Source organism: Vicugna pacos, chromosome 5 (genome assembly GCF_048564905.1).
Source record: "Vicugna pacos chromosome 5, VicPac4, whole genome shotgun sequence".
Lineage (NCBI taxonomy): Eukaryota > Metazoa > Chordata > Mammalia > Artiodactyla > Camelidae > Vicugna > Vicugna pacos.
Window position 1 is genome coordinate 20,132,553 of NC_132991.1, and position 27,962 is coordinate 20,160,514.

The window sequence follows — 27,962 nt, forward strand, 5'->3', positions numbered from 1 at the left end:
TGGTTACTACATTACTGCAGATATACACATATGTAACTTTCTATTAGTTTAAGATTAAATATAAATATATGAACTTAAATTAATCATCTGATTGCTTGAGTAAGATACACAATTCACATAATCCAAATATCATTAATTGAAAATGTAATTAGATTTACTTGAACTTCAATAAACAGCATCAGTTTATATTCTGCTTTTCCTTAAATGTTAGTCAAAACCCAGTAACTATATCAAAAGAAATATTTATATACTGGAAATTTGTCTCTTTCTTAGACCATAGAGGTCTGAAGGGAAGTGTTGTAACCATATGGATAATATGACCTTATAGGGATGAGAAACCTCAGGTCACAGGGTAGCTCTGCTCTCTATTTTATCTCTCTAGCCTCTAAACTGTATTTTTCAAGCCAATTCTGCTTTAGGTCACAGGAAACTGATCATGAAGAATTTCTGTTCATATTCTTCTTAAAATTGCTCTCAAGATTTTTGGATTTGAGAAATAAAAATATTAATTAGAAAGTTAAGATTTCAAAGGATAATAAAAATAATAATTTACTCCGGCATCCATAACCCAGCAGGAGTTAAGAGAGTTCATTACCACACACTAACTCCTACATCACCTCTCTTTCCTCTCCCATTTCCCACATGAACTCTGAACAAGGAACCATATATGAACAGTGGCCTGATGACAAGAAAAATCTATCCCAGAGGCTTTGCATCTCAGGCATTGAATCTAAAACTGATTGGAGCATAAGTATGGCTGTCAGAATAATCATCTATACAACATCTGTTCGCTATACACAGATTACAAAGCTAATAAGTGGTACAGTTACAACTCTACAATAGGTCTTTTATTCTCATTACTATGTTCTGTCCTGAAATGTTAATGGCAGAAAATGGATAGTCTTTTTGTAAACAAAATCTGATACCACTTGGATCCTCAAACTGATTTTAACATATAAGCACAAATCTAAGTTTTCTTTAAGGGATAAACAAAAATACTTTCTACTCTAGACGTGTTACGAAGTGTTGCTGCTAAGAAAAAGCATCGTAATCTTGCATTCTACCTATTTTCATTCACTAATATACAGTATAATCATATACTGTATACACATGGTACTAAACATTAAATAACCCCTGAAAATATAAATGTAGAATATTCTCTAAGGAAACTGCCAGCCCAAAGGATATGTTAACAGAATCTCATAATCTAAAACAAACACACATATTTTTGTTCTAAAGGTAGGTTAAAGGAGACAAATTTTTAAAGTTTTACACTTTTTATATTTTTATAAATTGTCTAATATTTATTCTCCCCAAGTACTGCTATAAATCTGCTACCAGGGTTTGTGTGTGTGTGTGTGTGTGAGAGAGAGAGAGAGAAAGAGATTTTATTTTACTTATTTTTAGAGAATCAAATATACTTGGCCAAGGATGAGAGGAGCAGTATGACAAGGATGAAGTTTTTCAAATAAAAATAACACATTATGTTAAATTAATGACTCGATTTCTTTTAAAAAAATATCAACTGCACGAACCCAGTTCTTATTAAAACTCATGTGCAGCTTTCCTCCTTACAAACTCAACTATAATCCTCACTGGCAAAAAGCTATTTCCTCTCTTGCCTTTTACTACAGATCAACCCAGAGCCTGGAACATTTGGCAGGCCTCCTGACTCATTACATGGGCTCTTCTTTAGTTTTGTGCAATTTTAAATCTAACAGTTTCCTCTTATTATTAAGAGAGAAAAATAAAATAACCACCAAATAATTGCACATCCTTGTGGCAGAGAAACAGTCAATGCATAACGGTTACTGAATATAAGTTATTAAAAAAAAAATGTGTTCCACTTAGACTATTCAGTGATCCACGTGTAGTCCATTCATTCATTTGTATAAAAGCTAGAAGGCAATTTCCTGGTGCCATTCATACAGATAGGCTCTTCTTCAAGGACTCCACTGGAACCAAAATGTTTTTGCAAAAGAGTCTCTTTCTTTCTCCCTCTCTGTCATACACACACACACACACACACACACACACACACAGACATATACACAAATGTAACTGACAGAAGAAAGAGAAAATATTGAATTTTCCAAAACAAATAAATAGGTGAATGACAGCAAAATATAATACTTCAAAAATTTTAGCATAAAATGTAGAAATACAGTACTAGTATAAAAACACACCTGTAAGCTCTACGTGTTAACAGGTTTGTCTACAAATATGTTTATTTTAACCACAATTAGTTTAAAAGTTTGGAAATGTATGAAAAATTAAATTATTACTAAAAATTATATTTAAAAGATGGCATATGTATACACTGTGTTTTTAAAGTAGCAACATAGAGCTATGTAATTATTTTTTGAAGTTTTAGCATTGGACTGTCAACCACACAGACCCCAGCATCACTTATATACTAGACAATATGCACAAAGTATGTTCTGAGAGAAAATGATTCTATAGGATGTTATTAAGTGCTATTTTACAAATATCTGGGGTCAGGTAAGTATACAATCAAAACATTTTGTAAAACAATCAAACAATGTGGTTTCATTTCTCTCCCTCATAACTTATCTTGTTCCACAGCTGTTTCATCAGGGTTGAGGGGTGAGGTAGGCAAATGTCACCTCAGTAATCAGTAAGATACGATGCAGAATCCGTTTCTTTCAGGCAAGCAGAAAAAGTAGACTAATGCCCACTGATCCTGAGAGACTGAGAGGAACAGCAGGGGTTGAGTGGAGGGTTTAGCTGCATTCATGCTCAAGACAGGGGTGGGCCATTTAGACTGACACGAGACAGGCCAAGAACACTGAAAAGACAAGTGTTAACGCTGACCCACTTTTATCTTGGGGAGATGCCAAGCTTCTAGGAGAAACATCAAGTACCAGGTGTACGACATAGCCAGCAGAACTCAGGAACGACTGATTCCATGATATTAAAAGTGGGTGATAGCCAGCTAGATAAGCACGAGGTGGTCTCCCTAGCTCCTGTGGAGACCTGGAAATTTGCAGGATCATATGTCTCTGTGAGGATCTTAGCTCAAGGGGTTTCATGGATCAGCAGAAACTTAAGATGGGGTGGCAACTCATCAAGAATGGAGTTGTGGGGACAAAGAGTGATGCCCGCACTCCACAGCACAGGTTAGTTACTACAGACCAGACCAACCAGGTCACAGGGCCCAGAAGGGTCCCAAAGCGTGTGCAGAGTAGCGGCCCTTTATCCTCCCTACCAGCTAACACAAAGGCATATAAGGACAGAAATGGGCTGCAGTTATTATTGTAGGCATTTAGATGTTTTAAAGAGATACCTTCAGCCAAATGTTGAGTCTATTAAAAATGTTACATGGCGCTTACTGTATAATTTCTGTACAAATCTGTACGTTTGAAATATTTTATAATTTAATACATACTCACTTAAACTTAAAAATGTATATTTTTCTTATATTTTCATAGCTTGGGTAACCCGATTCAAATTTCCTCATCAGACATTTAATGAACAATAAAAACAAGCATCGATGAGTTCTCGTTTTTGGTTTGAATGTGTTCAGTGTCATGTTTGAAATCCAGGCCGTGGAGAGTACAAAGAAACTGCAGGAAGTTCAAGTTCTTCTCACAAGCCACATCTAACGGGATTACAGCAAATGCATTAAGTAAAAATAACTAGCCAAGCAGCAGGCAGGTTGTAAATCAAGACTTCTCAAAAGTAGCAAATTATGCTCAATCCACATAGAAGTAAGACTCTCTTTGGCGACACAGTTCTAGATCAGGTGAAGGGATGTAGAAGAAGAAAGTAGGAAAAGAAACCACAGGGAGGAGCAATGTGGCAGAGCAAACAGTCGATTCTAGAGAGTGGAGCTGTGATTGCGAAGTCAACCAGGAAAGCCCATGCAGGAAACTGATGAAAAGAATGTTTCACAGAGATCTAGGGCACTGAGAGTCTAAACTGAACACCAGGGAGAGAGAACATAATGGAAAGACATATTCTGTTATCATCTTACAAGAGTCAAATTGTAGAAAAATTTCTACTCTGAATACAAAGCTGAAGTATGAATCCAGTACAGATCTGTCAAATCCCTAAATCCACATTTCATTCCTAAAATAGATAATGGCAGGCAGAAAGGGTGAATAAAGTTTGAAAGTGAGATTCTGAATGAAAATCCCACAGCTGCCACAACTGGAGTATTCTACTTATTGTTGTCAGGCATTCAAATGTGTGTTCCCCCAGTATTGTAATAAACAGTGAAACAGCCTTCCAAGAGTAGCTAACATCAATAGTCTAGTGAAAGAGGGTATATCTACATTTTAAAAAGCTTGTTTATCTTTGGGCATAGAGTGAGATAAAAATAAACAACTTTAAATAAAAAGAATTCTATAATAACTATTAATAATTCACAAAACAAACTTTGCAACTGCCATCCTCCCTTGGTATCCACAGGGGATTGGTTCCAGGATGTCTGTGGATTCCAAAATCCATGCACGCTCAAGTTCCTTATGTAAAGTGGCTTAGTATAGTTGGCTGTCTGCGGCTAAGACTGGCCCACTGTATCTTGCTATGACTCTGAGGGTAACACAGATTTAAATGTATGCTTACACAGAAACAGAATTAAAAGGTGTTTTAAAAATATTTTTGAATTTAAATCCAAATGTGCCAAATGTAGCTTTCATGGACTCAAATGTAGCAATTTCAAAAACTAGGTATAATAATATGGGAAATTATGCAGTTGGTTTAATTTTTAAATTAAAGGCTCACCACAACTAGATCATTGGACAAAGACTCCTAAATTATATTTAATCCATATCTGTTCAAAGGGGTTTCAAAGCCTCCTTTATTTCTAGACTAGCACACAATTTTTACACATGTTAAATATTACTGATTAAATTATTATGTACTCATAAGATTGCAAAAGTCACCTTGGGCTGAATTCAACAAATGTGGTATTCTGGTAAATATAGAAATTAAATAATTGTTAAAATATTTACACATTGCTGGTTATCCATTTCCATATACTACATGTGTATTTTGTTTTTGTTAAGTCACTGTGCTCTGTTTCGCTAGGCTTTTCCACAGTGTCTGTCTGTATCTGTGTCTCTCGCCCATGTGCATGGGCTTCTACATTGGCTTTATTTACACAATTAAAAGCAAAACAAAACAAAACATTTCATTTAGGTCAAGGTAGAACTGACTACAATGCTGGAACTGCAGGACTGATAGAAGTCAATGAGATGTAGCACTGTAGTTAAATATAAATACTGGTGCTGAGAAAAAAGATGGAAGGGCTAAGTGAACTCCAAGAGGAAAAGAGAATCTCCTCTACATTGAGCGCTGGTCTAAGACAGTACAGGAGGCAACCAAAACAAAAATTGGTTGCAGGTGGAGATCTTGCAACAGACAATAGGCCAGTCACTCAACAGCCTTTAATGCAAGTCTATGGCACATCCTGCCTGGCCACCTGACCTGTGAAATACATCCCCTATCGTAGCCAAGTCCCATTCTCACCCACAAAGAAACATGCAACTTAGATTCAAACAATAAGGCAGAGGCACGACAGGGTTAGTCTTTAAGAAGAGTTATGTTTCCTTCCCACTCAATAAAGCATCAAAAGAGGGTGTTAACAGAATCAGCAAAAATACGTGGCATTTCTACATTTATTGAAGAGGGGAAAGGGAAAGAAGGCGGTCTTTTAGCTCCTTCAAAAATAAGGATTGATAAATGCCATGCTAAAACAGGATGTAGGAGTTTCTTTAAATTAAATTAGCATCAGCTCACAGTAAAATTTTGTAGTGGGTTTAAGACAAATCAAATGGTAACCCTCTTTCATCCTTTCCCTTTTTTCTGTATGTAGGTGTGTATTTGCATGCTGGTCTGGAACTAACAACAATAATGGTGGCTAAGAGATCCTACAGAACTTTATAACAGAAAATATTTAAGTATTTTCCTCTTTATGTAGAAAGGATGAGGTGGATTATGCTATGTTCCCAGAGCAGACGCTCTGGTGTCGAGTAACCCTGGATTCAAGTCCCAGTTCCACCACTTGCCAGCTATGGGATTTTGGTCAAGTTATTCCTTGGGCCTCATTTTCCTCATCCACAAAATAGGGATAATAAAGTGGTTAAGTGAAGTAACCACTGTCAGCTTTTAACACATCTCTTCAGCCATATGATGTGGTAAACCAAATAAACATTAGGCATTACTGTTATTATGATGATGGAAAATTATCCGTTTGAACAATATAATCTATCAGAACAGTTAAATCATATCAAAGTGAGGTGGAAGAAGAACAAAATATAGAAAAAAAAATTTCAGCCAAGAAACTATTCAGATAGCTAATATAAATCATTATTCCTGGTTGCGTTGGTAAACCAAAACGCAAAAGACAACAGAGCAAAATACCCAGTAACATACACTAGTCTGCAGAAGTCCATGATAATTGTTATGGACAAATTGCTGATGAATGTACCTGGAGGCCTTGTGAACTGATTATGAAGACAAATTCTACAAAGCAATAAATGGAGTTTTTATGACACTATGAAGTGATAAGCTATACTGGTTGCATGTCCTGAAGACAGTCATATGGAGACTGCCTTAGGAAAAAAACAACACTCGAAGTCACATTACATGATTATACATGTAGCTTATGAGCGTTGTTCAATATAACAGAATGTCAAAGAATTTAAAAGTTTTTCATTATTCTGATTTCTCACAAAAGACTTGATTACAAGTAGTGTGGAATCTAGCAAATGCATTTAACATAATTTTGTCTATGAAGCCTGGAAATTCTGTCTTTAGTTTGGACAAACTTTGTCTTTTCTAATCAATTACTAGACTAAATCCTTTTTTGCTTCCCCAACAACGCCAAGTTTGGTGCATTCACCTGAAAATATCCTCAATTAATGTTTAATAAATATTGAGTTACATATGAAAACTACTTTCATTCCTGTCTCATTGTTGACATTTTCAAGATAGAATCAAATGCACTAAACAAAATGAATACACACATTCTCTATTTCTGCAGTGCTAATTAAGAAATGATAATTGAAAATAAAGTAATTGATTTTAAGTGAAAATATTAATATTTCAGAAACAATAGCTAATGTAAGTGATTGCTGTCATCTACTAAAACAGAACATATCCTCTTTTCCCTTTTTCCCACCATGTTTAAGAAGAAACAATAATCATCAGGGAAGTGGAAAAGCATACGGATTTAAGGAGAAAAATGAAGTCTAGAACAATATGAAAACAGTATTCTATGAAAAGAATATTTCATTGTTTCTGTTCATTCAATGCGAATACTCTAACATGAGAAGATAGTTTTATCCTACCTTTTAGATCTGTCTTTTTAGAAACAGTTTCGACATATACTAAGCAATACTTCTCTTCTGCCTTACCCTTCCATGCTTTTTATTAAAAGAGCTAATTGGAGGTTGTTGACTCTGGGAACACACAGATGAAACCTTCTCATGTAAGACTTGAGGTGTATCAGAATTGTGTTCAGATTCACTTCACTATGGCCATCTTAAATGATACAAATACAATAGCTAAGATCCATGGTGGCGAAACACTCACCGCAGTTGGCCTCGTCTGATGCATCTGCGCAGTCTGGGTCCTCATCACAAACCCACAGCTTGGAAATGCAATGTTTGGTAGTTTTACATTGGAAGTAGTCTGGAGAGCAGCTGTTTTCAGCTTAAGAAGAAAGCATCTGTTAAAATGTAGCTTTAGACAAGAACATTTTATTTAAAAAGCAATTAGACAAATCATTAAACTAGTCAATTGAAAATGCATCATCTTTTAATTAATAGGGCTCATAGGTGAGGAGTTTTTTGTTAACTTTTAATTATCTATAATGTATTCCTATTATCCATTCCAGTACAAATAAATAAAACATAATTCTGCAATGAGGCATTTGATAAAACTCAAGAGTTTTTGAAACTACCCCACCTTGATTAGATGTCTTGAAACTAAAAATAAAGAACTCAGGGTCTTTCAAAGTAACTTTTTTCTAGATAAATGAATTTAAGAATTTATAACATGCATTTTTATTAATGGAAAAAGGCTAAAATCAGAGAATGAGGAAATAAAAATCATAAAATTTATCAAAGCCTCTAGTTGTGTTGAGTTTTTGAGGGAAGAGGTGAACATCTGACTCAAATTGTAACTGCATCACAAATCCTAGACAGTTTAATGGATCAGCTTCTAGAATGGCTAACCATAAAGAACTGGTACTGACTTTATTCTGAATGCACCATCTTAATCAAATTGCTGGATGACTGCACATTATTTACTGATAAAAAGTTTTAGGGGAATAAAATAAAACTTCAGCAAGACAGAAATGTTGACATCAGTTCTCCTGAAGCCCTGAAACTTGACAAGTGTTCTATCATTCAGATCCTGTGCGTGTGTATATGTAAGTGTGTACGTGCCTACCTGCCTACATGCACTATTATATAATGTAAAGTGGTTTGCCTTCCATTTAATGCAATAATATTTTTTTAACGTGAGATGGGAATAAAAGGCAGTTAGAATGAAAGATACTTTATAATTGTTTCTTGAAATCCCTTGTTAAGATATTTTAAAAGGAGTATTATTTACACTTTTAACAAGTAATTTTGTTAGGTTATTTTGACTAGATTTTTGTTTCTTGTTATACATTGAATACATTGTTTTGGGGAAAAAAATCTCTAATTGAAATGGAGTTGATTTCAAGTAACCAATTAAATCAATAGAAGAAATGCACCTGTAGCTACTTAATATGACTAAAAATTATTTTTTAAGAAAACACCATAATCAGCAGTATTTTGTTTTTGCTATTTCTCTTAAGGATGAAGTGGGTGAATGTGTGTTTTTTCATGTTTGTCAATAATCTCTAGGTAGCTTTTAAAATAAAGGTCACTCATGTTTTACATTTCTCTATATTTTTTATACAGAGTTTTTTAAATACTTCATCCCTATAGACACCTGTTTGGAATTGTTTGCTCATCCTTGTGGTTGTATCTTCTATACCATATACGTCTGTGATGACAATAATAATTTTAGACCAATTTCAGCTGGGAGTCAGATGTAACACAGAACATGCTGAGGTGACTTACGACAGTCCCTTTCATCTTCCTCGTCCCCACAGTCGTCCTGCCCGTTACATCTGAGGTTTACCGGGATGCATTTCTGGTTCTTGGTACACTTGAACTGACCTGAGAGGCAGACGTGTGTGTCTAAAAGATGGAAAGAACAAAGAATCCTGCGCTAAAGCCTGTGTCTGAATTTAAATCGGTGCAGATATAATCAGCTAAGAATTAGATTTATGTTCTCCTTGGTTACGGATGGAATCACCTACCACAGTTGAGCTCATCAGAATTGTCGCCACAGTCATTCTCTCCATCACAGATGAAAGCGGGCAGAGCACAGAGCCCCGTTCCACACTGAAACCGGCCGGGCTGACATTTAAATTCAGCTAGGGGAGGAAACATATAGGTGTCATGGAATGAAAATCTCAGCTCATGAATTCTTAAACAGGGCTTTTCTGACATTCAAAGTGTTTATTGTATTATGAGATTAAATATGTCCTAGAGCACAATGCAAATGTTTCACATGTAGATAGCTATTAGATTCACATGTACAATTAAGCTATGACCTGCTCCGATGGCCTCCAGATTACATTTTATAAACTAATAGTAAGAAGAAAGATATCAATAGCATATAAATACAGAAATATACTTAAAACATATAAATGCCCCCTCTATTCAAACAAATGGTACTAAGAGGTTAAGTGGCAGAGCACAACTTATTGTACTATTTTAAAATGTTATTCCAGTATGACTTAAAAAATTATTTCTCTTCGATCACTTTGCTGCCTGTGATGTGTTAAGAGAGGAACATCTGCCCTCAATACATACTTTAAGCAAATGCTTCCTATAACTACCACATTTTAAATCAGAATTATTGATTTTTATTCCTATAATCCTATTAATAAATAAGGACAATATTTTGTAACTAGTAAAGATTTTTATACACCATACATACTTTGTTATAAAAAATAATTCCCAGATGATAATGTAGTCTTTGCTATATTCTCTGGGTTTTCCTAAGGAATAATAATAATAACCATAGTAATAATAAAATAGGACCTATTGAAAATCTACCCTGTGTCAGGCACTGGGCTAGGCTCTTTCATTTATAATTACTAATTGAATGTCATTATAACCTTCTCACCTCAGCATCACCATGACCATTTTATAAATGAGAAAATTAAGTCTCATGGGTATTAGTAACTAACCAAGGATATACAAGTTTCAAGTGCCATAGTAGAAATTTAAATCCACATCTGACTCTGAAGTCTTCTCCCAAACTATGTTGTTTGCAATAAAACACTTATCTTTTGACTGATGATCCTACTGTATGTTACTAATCACTGACTTTGAGGTTAATAATATGCTGTCTATTAGTTCAAGTCAGTCAATCAAACATCAATAAATTATATTTTGTACCTTCTTTGGAAAATAAATTAGGCTTTTATAATTAAAATACTAATTAAAATTTTCTTTAACATTAATAAAACTCTTAATATATGCATGACTTCCACAGAACTGAGTTCTAAAATGTTGAAAGTCATTTTCCTCTAATTTAGACATTTATGAATTAATCACACTAAGTGTCTAAATTGGGTGATACTTAATTTTCTCATGCTCTAAACATATGCATTTCCTCTATTTCCTCCTGCTTCATATACAGTTTCCTTAAATATTTCTTTGCCCATTATTGCTGTTATATTTTTCTGCACTATGAATTTATGGTGCACAATTATAATTTTTAGACCAATTTCAGATAGGAGTCAAAAATAAGGCAAGATAGAACAGTTTGAGGTGACTTATGATGGTCCCTTTCGCTTTCGCATCCCCACAATCATCTTGTCCATTATAAGTGAGGTTGTCCAGAACCTTTCCATAAGAAAGGTTGTAACTATTAAAGGAGTTTCAATGCCTGTTAGGTAACTGGGAAGCCTATGTGCCTCTAAATGCATCTCTAGGATGATACTTGGTGTATTAGAGTATCATAGGAAACATAGTTACAAACTTACGATGCCAGAGAATTCTCGATGCTTCACTCTTAACTATATTTGCATAAATAACACTATTGAAACTGGGATCAAGTTTTTCTGCTTTTTCAGGTGAAATTATAGGTATTGTCAGTGGCTCTTAATACTTGTAACTTTTGATGATGCAGCTACTCAAAAATGAATTCTAAACATTCCACAGACTCATGAACATCATTTTCCACCTCACCATGGCTCTCAAAATAAAATGTCATGACGACAGATGTTCAGTGCTCTTAACCCGTCAACTCCAAGCAACAGATCATTTATTAAAAGATCACAGAGATAATGTCACCAATAAAAATATGTAGTATTGGTATTTAACCACGATAAGGATAATACAGAGACTCTTAGACACCAGATGTCTCTTTGGTTCCCCTCAAAAGACATTAAAGTCATATTTGCTCACCAAATATTCTATAAGTGGGTAAATATAAAAAAAAATTATGCTAAATATCTAGGTAATTTTTCATATTTAGTATGATTATAGCATAAAATTTCAGTCATGATTAAAATTACAGGAGCACTAAATATTTTAGAAGAGAGAGTATTGGGTGCTATTGACTTTGTCTGCAGGTCCTTATGGTGGTAATTCCTCAAAAGACACTTTAAATCTGGGCAGGAAAGGTCACCTTAATAAAAAATAAATTCACACAATCGTTTTTGTTTATTTCTATAAATTACAAAAGCAAGTTATATTTACTTTATTTACTATATTGTAAGAAAGTTTAGTTTTGTGGGGAAATTAATAACTTTAAATGAGTAAATCTCAATTGGCCACCATAATTTCTCGTTCCTCAATATTCTCTTTAATTCAATAACTTAAAAAAAGAATAATTCAAGCATAATAGTATGCTATCTCATACAGATACTACTCTTCATATATTGCCCATCATAGAAAACAAAAACTCTATTAAAAAATCAAAGAGCAATGGACCTTTCAGAAATAGAAAAATAGTATTAGAAAAGCAATGACTTTTATAACTTTTTCCCTTCTCATTGAGTATATTATTTACTGCTTTCAAACAAATACATTAAACATGAAAAAACTTCAAATGTTTGATATACTTGGTAGTGACCAGAGAGATGGAATACAGCTCACCTAAGTAACGATCCAGCAGCCCTAAGTTTGAAACAGCCTTGTAATTAAGTGGCGAAAAGTTTCACAGCAGAAAGCAGCCAGCTTTCACTGAGACATTACACTGTCCTTCTTTAGTGCAAGTCTAAGGATCTTGATGTCAATTGTCAAGACCAAATCATGGCAATCATCCAATGGGATGTTGAGGGAATTATCATGACTGACTACAAGCATCTTCAACTTGACAGGACAGTACTGGAGTGACCTATGGAGTGAACTATAAAGGCTATGAAGGAAAAGTCTGTTGATTGTCCATTACCACCTATGTTGCCAAAGATAGCTAAAAAAATAGCACCTAACCATGCCAATAACTGTCAAATCTCAAGACATAATTGGTAGTCACTCTAAGGCAACTACTAAGAGCATATTAAATTGCCTAATAGCAAACTAATGACTTACATTGGAAAACTCTGACTTTTCAAGAATTTTCAGTATTTTAATAATGACAGAAAGGTTGAAGGACTGCATCCTTTAAAAGGCAAGATTTCAGTCATTGAGTGGCATTTTGAAAACTTGCCCATTTTTGCTTCTAATTTAGTGACATATTAAGTCAAAATCATGCTGATTTTTCTCTACTGATCACTACATGAAGAGTTTAGTATTCTACAAGTAAAAAAAAATTGAGAAAAAGAAAACTAACAAATATTGCTGATGGTGTCACTGTCAATGTAATAGTGATCAGGGACATACAGAAGATACTGCAACAATTTTTGTAGTATTTTTAAACACTGACATATAAAATCTTTGTATTTCAATTTTGGAAAACCATCAGAAGGCAATGCTTAGGATCTAGCTTCACTTTTCAGGTCTGGGATTTCAGGAACTCTCAAGTCTAAATTCCTACATCCTCCAGAGTACTCACGACAGTCATCTGGTTCGTCAGATCCATCACCACAGTCATCCACGGTGTCACATTTCCACCAGAATGGAATACATTTATCAGTTTTGCAACGAAACTTTAAAAAAAAAAAAAGAAAGAAAGAAAGATTGAAAAACCCTGCTCATATATAATGGATATTTAAAAACTCCCCAAGGCAGAGTGGCCTAGCCTATTCCCTTGTTGTGGATGTAAACTGTGGTGGTCTCAGACAATTATGCATTAAGGAATAAATGCACAACACACAGTAAAATGACCTGCCAGGAAAGCACATCGTTCAGGAAAACCTCCCGAGATTTCCTGTGCACAGACAATTTCACCAATTTACATATTGTCAACAGCAGCTTTCTCACCATAACAACAGTTAAGTAGCTGCTGCAGAGAACACGTGGCCCACAAAGTCTAAAAGAGTTAGTATCTGGACCTTTACAGAAAAAGTTTGCTCCACACTCAATAGGGCTAAAAATCATCAGGAATATCGGAAAGTGGTATTAAGTTGAATTAATTTAGTTAGAGTTAATTTAACAAATTGAATTAATTTGAATTATTGTTCCTGCCTACTTCACTACTGGTCAGCTATATACAGTGAAAAAGAAAGCTCAGTTTATTCCTTAGTGATATCAGACCACAAACGGATCCTTTTTACAGTAACATTCAGTTCCAAGAGTACCTTCATAAGACAGAACAAACTGAAGGAAAAACACTTTCCATACAGAGAGCACATGCACCTGAAGTGGTTGCCAGGAAAAACACAAGCCATAAAGTTTAGCAGATTTATTCCAGCACTATCAATTTTTTTTCTTCTTCTGAAATTGAAACTGTTAGTGAGATATTTTCTAAAATGTATTAATTTTCTTCTTGAAGTATTTCTGTTGTAATTTCCAGATGAGTGACTAACAACAAGGTGGCATTTATCTTAGCATGCTGCATGCCAGACAGATTTGTAGAAAAAAATATAACCTAGGTTCAGTTTTCTCTAATGAAAATGGATTAGCAAACTAAAAGACTATTCATTTAAAATACTGTTAAATATATCTAGAGAAAACTATAATTCCAAAGACACATGCACCCCAATGTTCATAGCATCACTATTCACAATAGCCAAGAAATGGAAACAACCCAAATGTCTATCGGCAGATGATTGGATAAAGAAGATGTGAGATATATAATGGAATATTACTCATCCATAAAAAAGAATGAAATAATGCCATTTGTAGCAACATGGATGGACCTAGAGATTATCATATTAAGTGAAGTAAGTCAGACAAAGACAAATATCATATAATCACTTATATGTGGAATCTTAAAAAAACGATAACCAGAAATAGACTCACAGACATAGAAAGCTATGGTTACCAAAGGGGAAAGGGCCAGGGACAGATAAATTAGGAGTTTTGTATCAACAGATACACATTACTATATATAAAATAGATAAATAACAAGGACCAACTGTATAGCACAGGGGACTATATTCAATTTCTTGTAATAAATTATAATGGAAAGGAATATGAACAATATATATGTATGTATGTATATGTGTAACTGAATCACTTTCTATACACCTGAAAGTGACATTGTAAATCAACTACACTTCAATAAAAAATAAAAATTAAAAAATAAAATACTGTTAACTTTCTTCAAGTAAGAGAAAATTCAATGCTAGCTTTACCGAACCAGTCTGGATAGTATGGAGTTGATTCAGGGTATATTTATATATTATTTTTTTTAAGTAAGAGAGTAATTTGTCCCCTGTGGCAATATAAGAGTGAACAGTGCACTGTGAATCCAAGGGAAGATCTCACTCTTCAAGTGATTTTCTCATATTTACTTAGCCTCTGGTCATGTCTGTTGTGGTTTTCATAAATTACCAATGGAAAAATATTACTTTTATATATAGTGACTGTCTGGGGATATAAGGCTAACTCTGAAAGCAATTGCCCTGAACATTAAACATTTCCAGTCATTATAGTTTATCAAAGTCCATTAGTAAGAGGATTTCAAGTCTCCTAAGTATATTCAAAGTTTTAACAATCAAGATTTGAAAAATATCTAAAATACAGATTTTTAAATTCACTAAATACATCTGATTTAAACTCCAACTGTTGGAATGATATATGACACAATGATTTTGCTCACCATTTCATTTTTTACAAGGACATAAAAGCATTTTGAGTTCTAAGAAGACCAGGGTAAAATATACTTATTATGTCTCTTTTTATGCTAATCAACATTATATTCATTGCTCTCAGAGGCAAATCTCTTCTATTTTGTGGCTGGGCTTTTCCCCCTGTACTTAAATACAGTAACTTAAAAAAGATTAATGCTAAATATAAATATAGAACATTCTACATGGTAAAACTCTCCAAGACTAATATCTTCATAAAAGAAATTATGAACTGCAATTATCACCCACAAGAAGAAGCAATAAAGAAACTACTAAATGTACGTCTACTAAAATGAATACACAGATAAAATACAAATCCCTCATGGAGTGAAGTTTACTTGAAACAAGAAATCTCCACGTAAAAAATAAGTAAATCCATTTTTAAGTTTACTTTTAAAATTTTCTAATTAAAATTGTTAACTATAACATTTGAAGTGATTCATGCTACAAGCATTGGACCTAATCTTGAGTTTTACCAGATTTTCCTAGGTTTGTTTTCTATCCTAATAGAATTCATATAGGTGTGAGTTACCTATTTTATTTTGCTTAAAAATCATTACTACTTGAGGGTGTACCATTGGCTGGAATTAACAGATGATAACAAATCAACATCCCTTAGTAAGATGAATTTAAAATGTAATATTTTTATCAGAGTGCTTAATGTGGCACGATTCTGAAGTACCTAAATTATTTACTTAACTTTAACGTCTGCCTCACTAAAAATTATGTTTCTATGAACTGACTTTTCTCCAAGAGATATATAGTAGATAGTATTTTCCTCCTATTACATCAAAAAAAGAATTAGTGATGAACGGCAGTATAAACTACAGGACTTACAGGGAAAAACACTAATTGGTTGTGTCAGCTGAAACATTTATTCTTCAGTAACTTTTTTCTTAAAGATGAAACAAATAAAGTGATAACTTTTTTCAGGAAGTATTGATGAAAACAAAGATATCAGACCCAAAATTGTTTGCTGCTGCTGTTCTATCTTGCTATTATTGATTTTTTTTAACTCATGCAAAACATGATTGGGGTATTTGAAAAATTATACACGTTTTAGTCGTGTTCTTATTGAAACCAAATTGAGAGAAATGAATCATACTTTTCTAGGTTGATTTAGGCTTTCATTTATTTGATCAGCATTTTTGCCATGGAATAAATATAATTATAGGTTTCCCTATTGAATAATTTGAAATATCTTTTTCCTTTCATGACTACAGCAATGCTGATGGTTTACTATCTCTGTCCTGCTGTTTGAGATTTTCGCTTGTGTGTCAAGCATCCTTTGGCTTTACTCTGTCTCCAGTGGGCTCCTGAGGCTCACCACACTGTGAGGGGCTTAGGCACTTAGGGCCAAGTCACCTCCAGCCTCAATGTGGGCCTCAGCACAGTGACTGGGGACTGCTCCAAAGCAAGGGACCGGAGGGTATTTCAGAACAACCTAGAGGTAAAACTGGAAATGCGTCTATACTAAGCGGCATTAACAGAAATTATATTTTAAAATATCTTTAAAGATGTGATTTCTCCCTTAACATTTACCTCTGGGAAGAATCAGCTTGCTTATTTTACCTCTCATAGTGACTTAAATTTCCAGTTCTCTAAAAACAACATATTTTGTTTACACAAACACTTAGGGGATTATAATCAAAACAACATACTCTGTAAAGAAAATAGAGACTCTGATCTGTGCTCACACCCAGACGTCAAAACTCCCTGACAGCAGGTCACACTAGCTGGACACATACTCGAGTACATCCTAGTTGCACTAGATGGCTAGGGTAAGAACAACACTCACTATGCACCGGGATCTTTTCCCACCTAATCTTCGTAACAGTGGCCTAGCAATATCATTCTCAATTAAAAGATGAGAAACCTGAGGCATCAAGAAGTTAAATAAGAAAGCCAAGGTAATCCAGCCAATTTAAAGCAGAGGCAAGGTTATTGTCGTAGAGAGTGTGGCTTCAGAGTCTGGGCCCTTAACCACTATACCTACTGCTCCCTGGAAGACGTGAGATCTTTTTTATTTGTACAGTTCTTTAATGTATGATACTTATAATCACCACTTGCGAGGTAGGTTGAGCTAGGATTAGCTTCCGCATCTTGAAAATAAGCACATCCAAGGAGAAATTTAGTCTCCTGCCATGATGTCATTGCTAGAATTAGAAAACCAGCAAACTCAAAATGTAGAACTCTAAGAATAAATTCAGTCATTTAAAAAATGAACCACATGGTTTCGTTGACAATTTTACCTTAAGATAGTTAAAAGTAACAAAAATCAAATTTTATAATGTCATACGACTGTTGCTCAAAATTGAAAATAATAAAGTTAAGTCCACGCAACTACCATTAAGCAGAAAAATTAACCTCTGGGATATCTTTACTGAAGATAATTACATTTGGAAGAAAAAGAGGTTTCAAAAGGAAATTATTTAGATCACATAACTTTTCGATTAAAAATATCCAGAAAATTACTTTCCATCAATTTATCTTTTCTACATCTTTTACCCTGAGGAATGAGAGAGAGGTGCAGATAGTGATACGGAGCAGATTATCTAGGAAGATTTTTTTCCTGTTTGTTTAAACTGCATGTATTTTAACCTCAACCGTGTGCCTCGACCAGCCTGGTATCTCAGAGTAGGTCAGATCTCCGGTGATCACTTCACTGTGCCCATTCATGATTTGCACCATTATTCCATGTGGTTCTGTGTAAGAATGGTTTTCACTTTTGTTTTTGCTTTCCTTTTTGACCTCTATTTGTACTTCCTAAATTCCCATTTTACCAACATGCATCAGATTGCTTTCCTTTACTCTGTGACCCTCTCTACGACGTATGGAATGCTTATGTAATGTTATGCCAAACAACAAAAACTGATGTTTCAAGAATGGTTTAAATAAATAAACAAAACTCAGGCAAAGCCATTATAACTACTTGCTCACACATGCCATGAAATGATTTCTAGAGCTCCACTCACCTGACTGGCTGTGCAGTTGGACAAGCAAGTCCTGTTATCCGCTGCAAGATAGAAGTTGGTGGGGCAGGCACAGGTGTGAGTCTTTCCAGGGGCTAAAAGGCACAGATGACTGCAACCTCCGTTATTTATCATACAAAGATGTTTGGAGACTACGGATGAGAAAGAAACAACAACAAAGCAGCATAATCAAGACCAATAACGTAAGATGGGATTAGAGCTAGGAGGCTTAAGCTTGTATTTGAATAGAACTTTGTAATCAAGAACTCGTCAAGATTACAAATACAGTTTTATTTGGTTACAAATTCTACTCATCATCCTATGACATTTATTTTACCTTGAATAATTAGAATGCATTTCTACAATAGCAAGTATTTTAGTTGAAAAAAGTGTGCATCAGAAAAATAAAGAGATTAGAAACATTTTGGATGAATATATACATAAGTTTAGAAATATAAGTGTAAAATAAAACAATGAAATGATGATCCATAACTAATAGTATAGTGGCTTTGTTTTCTAAGGCAAATGCATGTTTTAAGCAAAATAATTAAAACTTTATTCCATATGACCTCATGGAATTCCCACTAGATATATGCTTAAGCAAATTTGATGTATTTCTCATTTTTAGAGGCTTAGAGCTACTTAAACATAGTTCCTTTCACCCAGCATTCCAGAAACTAGGATCCTGTGACTATTTTGTAAATATAAATTATTTCGAGAATATAGTCTTCACTTCTCCAACTACATGTATTATTGTTATTTCGGCTTAAAATGATTTCAACAAGTCAATAATTCCTTGTACTCTTATTGAGCTTCTAACCATATCTCTGAACAGCAATATTTGATATTAACTGAATTCATTCTACACAATCACACTAAGTAATGGAATCTGGTGATCTTTCTCAAAAATAAATTTACACTTCACCTTGAAGGAAACAAAAATGGAATGTTACTTAAAGATGTTGATGCATTTATGGAAATCATGGAAAGAATAATTACCATCAGGTTGTCTATAAGAATGATACACCTGGATATCTGTGATGGCATGCCATGAGTTAATCAGTGAGAGTCTGTCTGCTCCCGAGGTTTTATGGGCACGGCTGAGTGACTTGGTTTTCCCATCAGTCCAGTAGATGTAGTCTTCAAACAATGTTAGTGCAATCACCCCTGGAATATCTTGATTAGGGACTGTAATAGGAGATGGTAAGATTAATGTTCAGTCTTGGAAGACTGCCAGTTAAAATATTCAATACTACATGGGCTGACAGACACAACTGCTAGAGAACTTCATGTGAATAATTGCTGTGACAACCCGTCAGACCAGCAAGGTTCTTTATCACCGGTTAAGAGAATGCAGGATCTGGCGCAGGTTGCTTTGCTCAGATTTAGCTTGGTTCAACCACTGGGAAGAAAATGCAATCCTGCTCAAGAGTCACGGCTGCTTCACCAGAAACAAGTAATATCCAACATTAAGAAAATTATATATATATGTGTGTGTATCTCCATCGAGTTGTTCCTAACTTAGATCCTCCTTAAATCTACAGGTCATTGTACTGCTTTCTTTCACTTTTAAATGGACTAAATTATATATCCAGGATGAAATGTCCGTCTACCCGGAGAAGGAGTGACTTTAAGCCTACTATTAACCATTTTAGTCACTGAGATTTTATGAGTAATTTTACTTGGAAAATAAGCTGGGATAAGGATAGAGAAAAATAAATGTAACAGATAACAAATGTATTATGCAATTTAACAGTAATAACACTGCTTAGTTGCAGACTGAAATTGTTGTATAATTAAACCTTCATTATAGGACTAGGTTTAAATGTAAAGAGTAGATTGAGCATCAAAAATGTGAATTATTTATTCAAGAGATTCCAGGGTCCTATCAGATAAAAAAGATTTAATAAATTTGTTTGGTGGTTTGAAGTTCAATAATTTTAAAATGTAATTGAAGTTTCTTCAACTTTTTTTTTAAAAAAAGCAATAAATAAAGAAAATGGGAATTCCCTAATTTGCACAAACATTCCAATACATTTATCCGTACTAATTTTCAGGTCTACTTTTACAATTTCTGCAAAATGTTCATTAATATAAAAGGGTACTGTAAGTCAGGTAATTTTTTTATAGATTAGATTTTAATGACTGAGAATTAATGTTTGGCATATTCCTCATTCAGTAGTAACTGAAAAACCAGCAAATTTTAAAACACAATTCACTTTTTCTAGGGAGGTTTACAGCCTTATTTCTAAAATGCCACGTAAATTTATATTGTTAACTAGAAGTGGAAATTTTAAGTATACCAAGTTGTTATTTCTACCCAGATGGGCCAAAAGTGATCAGAGAATTCAGTATGATTCATAGAAAATAGAAATAAAAGAAATAAAATAAGGCTCCTTCAAATAATGTTAAGCCATTGACTATTATAAATAATATAGTGTCTAGCCAAAATTCTAACTCAGAACAGACGCTATGCATATGAAGGATGTAAAAATCAAGAAAAATCCAGATGTGCACACTTGTGATGCAAATACACAAACTTTATCATCTATGTACTCTAAGACGTGGAGCCCGTTATGACAATAATAAGTAGAACTGAATACAAAGATGAAAAGCAGGACATTCTTTCTACCAGAGTGAGTCGTGTCTGAGTTATTTATACAAACTATGCCCGCTCTCCCCCTTTGGTTATATAAATTCATTACAGAAAGATAAAACAAATGTGCCAATATGTCAACAACTGGGTGAATCCTGGTGACAAGTGATTAAAACAATCTTTCAACATATGTGTATGTGTGGAAATTTTCAAAATAAAATAAAAATCTGCAGAAAAAGTGGAAAGTCTCAGAAATATTAAATTCCGATTTCCTTAGATGCCAAGGAAGTAATTTATCATTAAATATGGACCCAAAAAGTTAATCATCACTTTAAAAAAAAAATCTCAGTTCACCAGAGATTCAATCAATTTCTATACAAAAAATAAAGTTATGGTAAGAATTTGCCTTTTTGCATCTCAAAGTAACATAGTCTTTTTAACTATTCAGTAAGTAACCATAGCTGACATTTATTCAGCTCTTGGGTGCCAGGAAGTAGGCCGTTGGCTCTCAATAGGTAGGGGAGGCTATTCTGGTTCTACATCAAAGAATTATCAAGCATAAGTATCAATAGTTATGAGATTGAGAAACCCTGCAATAGGATGTCTACTTCACACACCTTATTTCATTTAATACTCACAACAACTCTGTTGTGCAACAGCTGACCTCACTTTGCAGATAAAAAAGCTAAGATCTGCAAAACTTAAGTAACTTGACCAGAGGGGAGGGAGAAAACTAGTGATTGAAGTTACTGGTATTTGAAACTAAGTGGGATTTGCTGGCTGCTAAGTTCTTTGCCACTTTACCTTCTAGCACTGCCTTGAAGAAAGCCATCCCAGTAGGGTAAAATGGGGTTGTGAACTGAATGGCGTTCCCTCAAAATTCGTATGTTGATGCTCTAGATCCCAATATATCTGTATTTTAAGATAGAGCCTTTAAGGAAGTACCTAAGGATAAATAAGATCCTATGAGTGTGACTTTAACCCAATATAACTGGTGTCCTTATAAGAAGAGAGAAACACCAGGGGTGTGTACATACAGCGAAAAGGCCATATGAAGGCACAGCAAGAAGACAGCCATCTACAAGCCAAAGAGAGAGAGGCCTCAGGAGACACCAAACCTGCCAACATCTTGATCTGGGACTTCCAGCCTCCAGAACTGTGAGCAAATACATTTATGTTGGTTAATCCTCCAAGTTGGTGGTAGCCTTAGCAAATTGATACAGGTATATAAAACAATGGGGCTCATTTCATAAGCTCCATGTGAAAATCATTTTATTTAATTACTTGAATGCAATTACGTTGTATATGATTTTCAGACATAGGGCAATTAAGTTCAGGGCAAGTTTGCTACCTCTAAGTTTGCAGTGATTGCCCACCAGAAACTTTCTGTTATCAAACAATTAATATAAATGTATGCAGATCAGAAAGATGAACCTTTATTTCAAAAGAATGGCACATAGCTGAATGTCTAGAGAATGCAAAGTCAGGTCAAAGTGAAGAAAGATCATTCATTTGCCCAGAGACCATCTGTTTGAGTCAATTCCTTGCTTGACATTGACAAAGAAGAATAGGATATAGCTTTATAAGCCTACTTCAGGCCCGTTCCTTTGGTAAACATGCTTATTTCCCAAACAGCAAGCATCAAACACAACCACCAGAGTATTCCTTCTAGAGGAAATAAATGAAGTGAAAACATCAACTTATATTAACACAAAGAAATCGAGTCTCATACATCTGTATCTCTACACTGGCTCCAACAAGCTACTCCCTGAGGCACGGTGACATGGTCCCTGAATGCCACAACCAATGCCAAAACAAATTAAGCAAAACAAAAGGAAGCAAAATAAACAAACAAAACTCTTTCCACATTGCCTTTTCAGGGGTTTGGTCCATAACTTGGCAGTATGCCTTATTTCCTCCTTAGGACCTAAATTTCTTCCCAACAGTTATTTGACTATCTGCTGAAGTTGCTGTGAAAAACTTGCTATCTATTTACTGGTAAGTGATAAGTATAAATAAATAAATGCTGTGTTTGTTTTTCCATCAACTTATGAAGAGTTCAACCTACATTGAGAGTAAATTAGATGTTCTGAGCCAAAGCATAATATATTTTGGTACAAGAAACATGCCCGGTTCAGAATGAGAAAAATACAATTGTTCACTTCTCGTTGTTTCTGTATTTATTTCCTTATTTTTACCTTATAGATATGTGTGTGCGTGCATGTGTGTGTATGTGTGTGTGTGTGCGCATGAATACACATGCATGCATGTATTAGGTGTGTGGGTGATTATAACATCTGTAATATATACATATATATGTATTACGTATGCATATATGTAAAACAGAGGAACAAAAAAGATGTCTCACAAGGTCATTTGGCAGTCAGTGGGGCTGACAAAATAAATTATATATAAAACAGAAACATGAAACATGATGGCATGAGAATAACATTCATCAAATAAATTCTTACTAATACTAAGATATTGTTGATTTTATGGTAAAAGTAGTCAATGTTTTCTCAAAATGGTAGCGGTTATCCTTTTTATGAGAAAAATAATATGACCCCTTGTCATACGTAAGACTGCCTTTGCTTAATTAAAAGAGAAATGTGAAAAATAAATTTAAGAAAACTTTTCATTTTACAAGTATGAAGTAGACACATACAACAAGGACAGAAAAAACAGAACTGTCATGTGGGCTGTGGTTTAACGGGTACTTATTATATATTTAAAACCGATTCTAAAGCTGCTTTCTGTAGTTAGGCCTCGATTCTGTATAAGAGCATTATTTATTGTACTGTTTCCAGCATTCCACTCAAGCACTAAGCTCCTAATTTTTATTTCATAGACTACATGTATCAGAAGAAAGGAGTTGATGTTTGGCAACAAATAAATCAAAGAAATACTCTTTTGTGGAGTTTTTCCCTTTTAGTCAAGTTGGATGCTATCCTGGGAAGGCTCCTAGTAATTACGGTAAATAGAAAAAGTGGAAATCCAGAATATGCTTTCGGCTTAACTGCGGCCTCAAAGTTAGAGATACTCTATTACAATACACTTGATTATTCATTTTTGGATAGCATTTATCATGTTAAACAAGTATATTCCTGGATAATACCAATCTAATTTTGTATTTCAGCCTAATCTAGTTTAAATACTTGAGAATGAAATGCACCAATAACACAGTACTCATCTTTTGTTAAGTTAAAATCTTACAGTGTGTGTTATGCGTAAGATATTACATTGGGATAACGGCAGATTCAACATGACTTTGTCTAGTGGGTTAGTACTTAAATAAAAGTTTTACTATTAATGCTCCATTTTTTTCCTTATTTACTTTAAAGATGTAAATGTTATTTTAAAATGTTAAATGTAGCAAATTTTATTATTTAAAAATTATTATAAATATTTTCAAAGAAAAACAAAGTTCATAGAACGCAACCACCGACATCAGTGGTTATTTTTATGAAGGAATCAAGATTACAGAGTAATCTGAATATTTATCTATTTTTTTTTAGTTATAAAGAATTTATGTATTGTTTGGTACACCTGAAGGCTCCAATAAGATCAACCTGGCCTTCACTCTACAACTGGTTGTTTGGAAATTTAATCTCCTAAAACTTTAAAGTTAACAAGAATATCAAATCAAATATTAAATTCTATCATATTTTGCTTCTTAATTTATCTTAAGACTCTCCATTTTTTCTTATTCTTGGTGCCATTACCCCAAGTAAGAGCTCACACTCCCTCACACCTGAAATACTGCAAAATTAGTCTAATTTTCCTCATTTTTAAACTCTGTCATCTCTTTTGTATCAGCCAAGCTTCTTGTAGTAAACAGAGAACACATTTTAAAATGATAATCAAAATGAATTTAATTGAAAGAAGTCAGTCTCATGTATGACAGGTGGCTACATCATCTTTCTCATAATAATCTACAGAGGTGTGGTATGGGCATGGGCAAGGAAAGATTAAGTTTTTTCCTCAGTCTGTTACCAGAAGCTGGTAAAGGCTGGAGCTAAGGAAAAAGAGCCACCTAGCAAATGCAGAGGACATGAGGTGAAGGAACTCAGCCACTGCTAAACCGCTGTGGTTGGGTACAGAGGGAAAGGGGATAAATAAATATTTTGACTTCTTCCTTACTCCATTATCTAATCTCTTGCTAATGCCTCCCATAGTTTAAATCCAACTTGAGGTTGGAAGGTAAAAGAGCCTGAGTGATGCACTCCACAGAAGTCAGCCTTCTAGTGCATCCTGTGACAAAGAGACAGAGGTAGGAAAACTGGGACTCCCTCCAATGAACATTTTCAATACTGCTTTCCATCTCACACATCTCTTCTCTGATCAAACCCATCAACGACAGCCATCCCCTAGGCGGTATTAACCTGACTGAAACATCTGACTTCAGAAGAGAAGACCAGGGTGCTCATGAATGCTCTCCTCTGAGACACCTGGATACTAATAAGTTCCCCTGATAACGTTCTGGAAGGATAATATACAATAAGCTAATGTACAGAAGCCAGAGCATGAGTCAAAGGAGAAGAACATGGAAACCAAAAAAGGAAGAAATGAAACAAGGAAAACAGACCACATTTAAAAATGATGTGAAATTAATCAAAGGTGACAAAAGGAGTGTAGGCTGGTAAACAGATGATAAATTTAGATGATGGAAGAAAGCGGTTTAACATGTCAAAGAAAGCGGAAGATTCCCAACAGTGGTGCGTATGTGGGTGAATAACGGTTTCTAGTTTAGAAGAGTAACAGAGAAGAGTAGGTGGAGGGGAGAACGGCCGCAGTATAATAATTTCCAGAATCCTCTGCTGAGTCAGCAGTTTTAGTTAAAATGCTCCATCAAAAAGAGTATGATTTACGTAACCTTAGGGACAAGGACATTTCTTTGTCAGTAATTATGCATCCCTTTCAGGGTTATTGTTTGCAGAATCTTTTTTAAAATAGTGATTTCCTTAGAACCATCTACCACAGGCTACAAAATGCTAATTTAACTTCTGCCTCTGTGAACACTCTTCCTGCCTATCCTTTAATACAACCCTGCTTAATGGAAACAGGACTATAAATAAAACTTCAGGCAAATGGATCCAAAGTTCACTGTTCAAAAGCAATGAAAGCATTAAGAAATGGCAGAAACACTAACGATAGCCAACAATGCCAAATATTATGACAGAACGTTCAAAATTTACTTTTTCCAATAAAAAATATGATCTTTCCAAAAGCCCACCCACCACTGAGACCTTGAAGAGGAGGACAAATGAAGTTCTTTGATTAGCATAAGTCATTGTGCATAGCAGGTATGAACTGAACTACCTGGGAGTCTATTACATGAGGCTGCTTTTGAATATTGACACTGATCAAATGTCCAAACAACAGTTATATGTCCCTCCTTAATGCAGTAGTTTACAGTGGGACACTTAAATGTATAACTTTTTGAATTAAATGTAATGTATGAGGCAAAATATAGGAATTATTTAGAGCTCTTCTTTAAAGTCATTATTAAAAGGCTGAAGGCATCCTTTGCCCATCCTTTCCCAGTATCCCTTGCCTCCTTTTGTCTACTTTGTCACCTTCAACAATGTGTACTCTCTACATAGATAAGGAATATTCAATTTTAATATAATGTAATCTCTTCCCCTCTCTCATTTATACATCTTTAAATTATTCATAATGTAAGGTCAGGTATGGCCACTTTAATCTTTAACATCTAAAAGAGAATTTCTGTTAATGACTGTGAGGATTTATAAAGCAGACAATGTAAATTATAGTTCCTTTATTTTGAAAACTAGACTGTGCCTAAAATCTTCTCTCAGTGATGACACTGGTTGCCAATCCCTGAGGTCAACCAAGCAACACTGCTTCATGCACTTGCTAAATATATATTCCAGTTGCTTTGAAACTCTCTGGATTTTTCTACTGGTGATACAAACTTCACAGATACTTGGAAATGTGTTTTCAGAACTGACCATAAGTGCTAAATATGAGTTATGATATTCTATATACATATGCATTAGCAATGTGTTTGTTAAAGAGTCCTCACGAAAGTTCAAGACTATAAAATACTTTGCCTTTGGGACAGATATCAAGTAGAGCCACTGACATGAATTTAGTATCTGGCCTTCCCACATTCCTATAATTATACACATGCATCTAAAATAAAACAGAAGAGTGTAACATATTACAAGCATCTTCAAATGTGCTCTAGTAGCCCTGGGGATAACTAGGAGAAATTGAGGGAACTGACAGAATAGTCCTCCTCTGCTCCAGTGCCAACCTGAGTCAGTTCCTTTAAGAAATGTTAGAAAATCACTGATTGACCAGAAATCCTATTTTATGGATAAGAACATTAAACTATTGTGTGGCAAAGCAACTTGCCTAAATTAGAGAGTAACCTGGACCAAAATGAAATCTAGTGATTCCCTTGCTGCACCACATCATGTTTGGGATGGATAACATTGTAAAGTGGCTGAAAACTCATACTAGGGAAATACTTAGAATTATATTTTAAAACTATATGAAACACATGTAACAGTTGCAAAATAATAATCTATTTAAACATATACACAGTATAACGTGTTTTATTCAAGGGACAAAAGTGAAAGACATGATTGACATAGAAATTTTAAGTCTTTTTAGAAATGGCAGTTAATTTCAATTTATTTTACTGGTTCATTTCTATAGTAACTGAATTGTATTTTGCTCCCTTCCATTAACTTTTATTGTATTGTAAACAGCAGCACATCAACACCGTTGGCATAAAATAGCCTGTGAAGTCTACCGTTTGTAATGGGCTGTGAATGACAGGAAAATTTTTTTTCAAAAGTACTAAAATGTAATATCTTACCAAGAAACACTCTAGAAAATTGCAAAGTTGGATTGTGGTGTTTATTAGATTCTTTCCCTTTTTTGGGTGGGCTTCAGTGGGTATTTACATTTTCTAAAGACCTAAATGCCACAGCGACTGAGTTTCAGGATATATGAGCACAAAATACTCCCTTTGTCTTTTTCAGTGTTTTCTCCCCTCTCAGAACAAAACCCTTTAAATATATTTCTGCTATTTCACCAGCAGCATGCTGATATCTGGATTCTTTTCCCAACGTTAATCAGATGATCACTGCATGGGTTA

General features: G+C 34.5%; 1 protein-coding gene across 1 annotated transcript in view; it reads right to left on the reverse strand.

The window, feature by feature from the left end:
- LOC102544705 (low-density lipoprotein receptor-related protein 1B) overlaps nucleotides 1-27,962 on the reverse strand; it is a 316,032-nt gene that overhangs the window by 160,909 nt on the left and 127,161 nt on the right. Inside the window, exons 22-27 of the mRNA XM_072962065.1 lie at nucleotides 19,234-19,422; nucleotides 18,238-18,386; nucleotides 13,084-13,177; nucleotides 9,329-9,445; nucleotides 9,087-9,206; nucleotides 7,564-7,683 (exon numbers count right to left, since the gene is read on the reverse strand). Coding sequence (XP_072818166.1) covers nucleotides 7,564-7,683; nucleotides 9,087-9,206; nucleotides 9,329-9,445; nucleotides 13,084-13,177; nucleotides 18,238-18,386; nucleotides 19,234-19,422 — 789 coding nt within the window. The remainder of the gene's footprint in view (nucleotides 1-7,563; nucleotides 7,684-9,086; nucleotides 9,207-9,328; nucleotides 9,446-13,083; nucleotides 13,178-18,237; nucleotides 18,387-19,233; nucleotides 19,423-27,962) is intronic.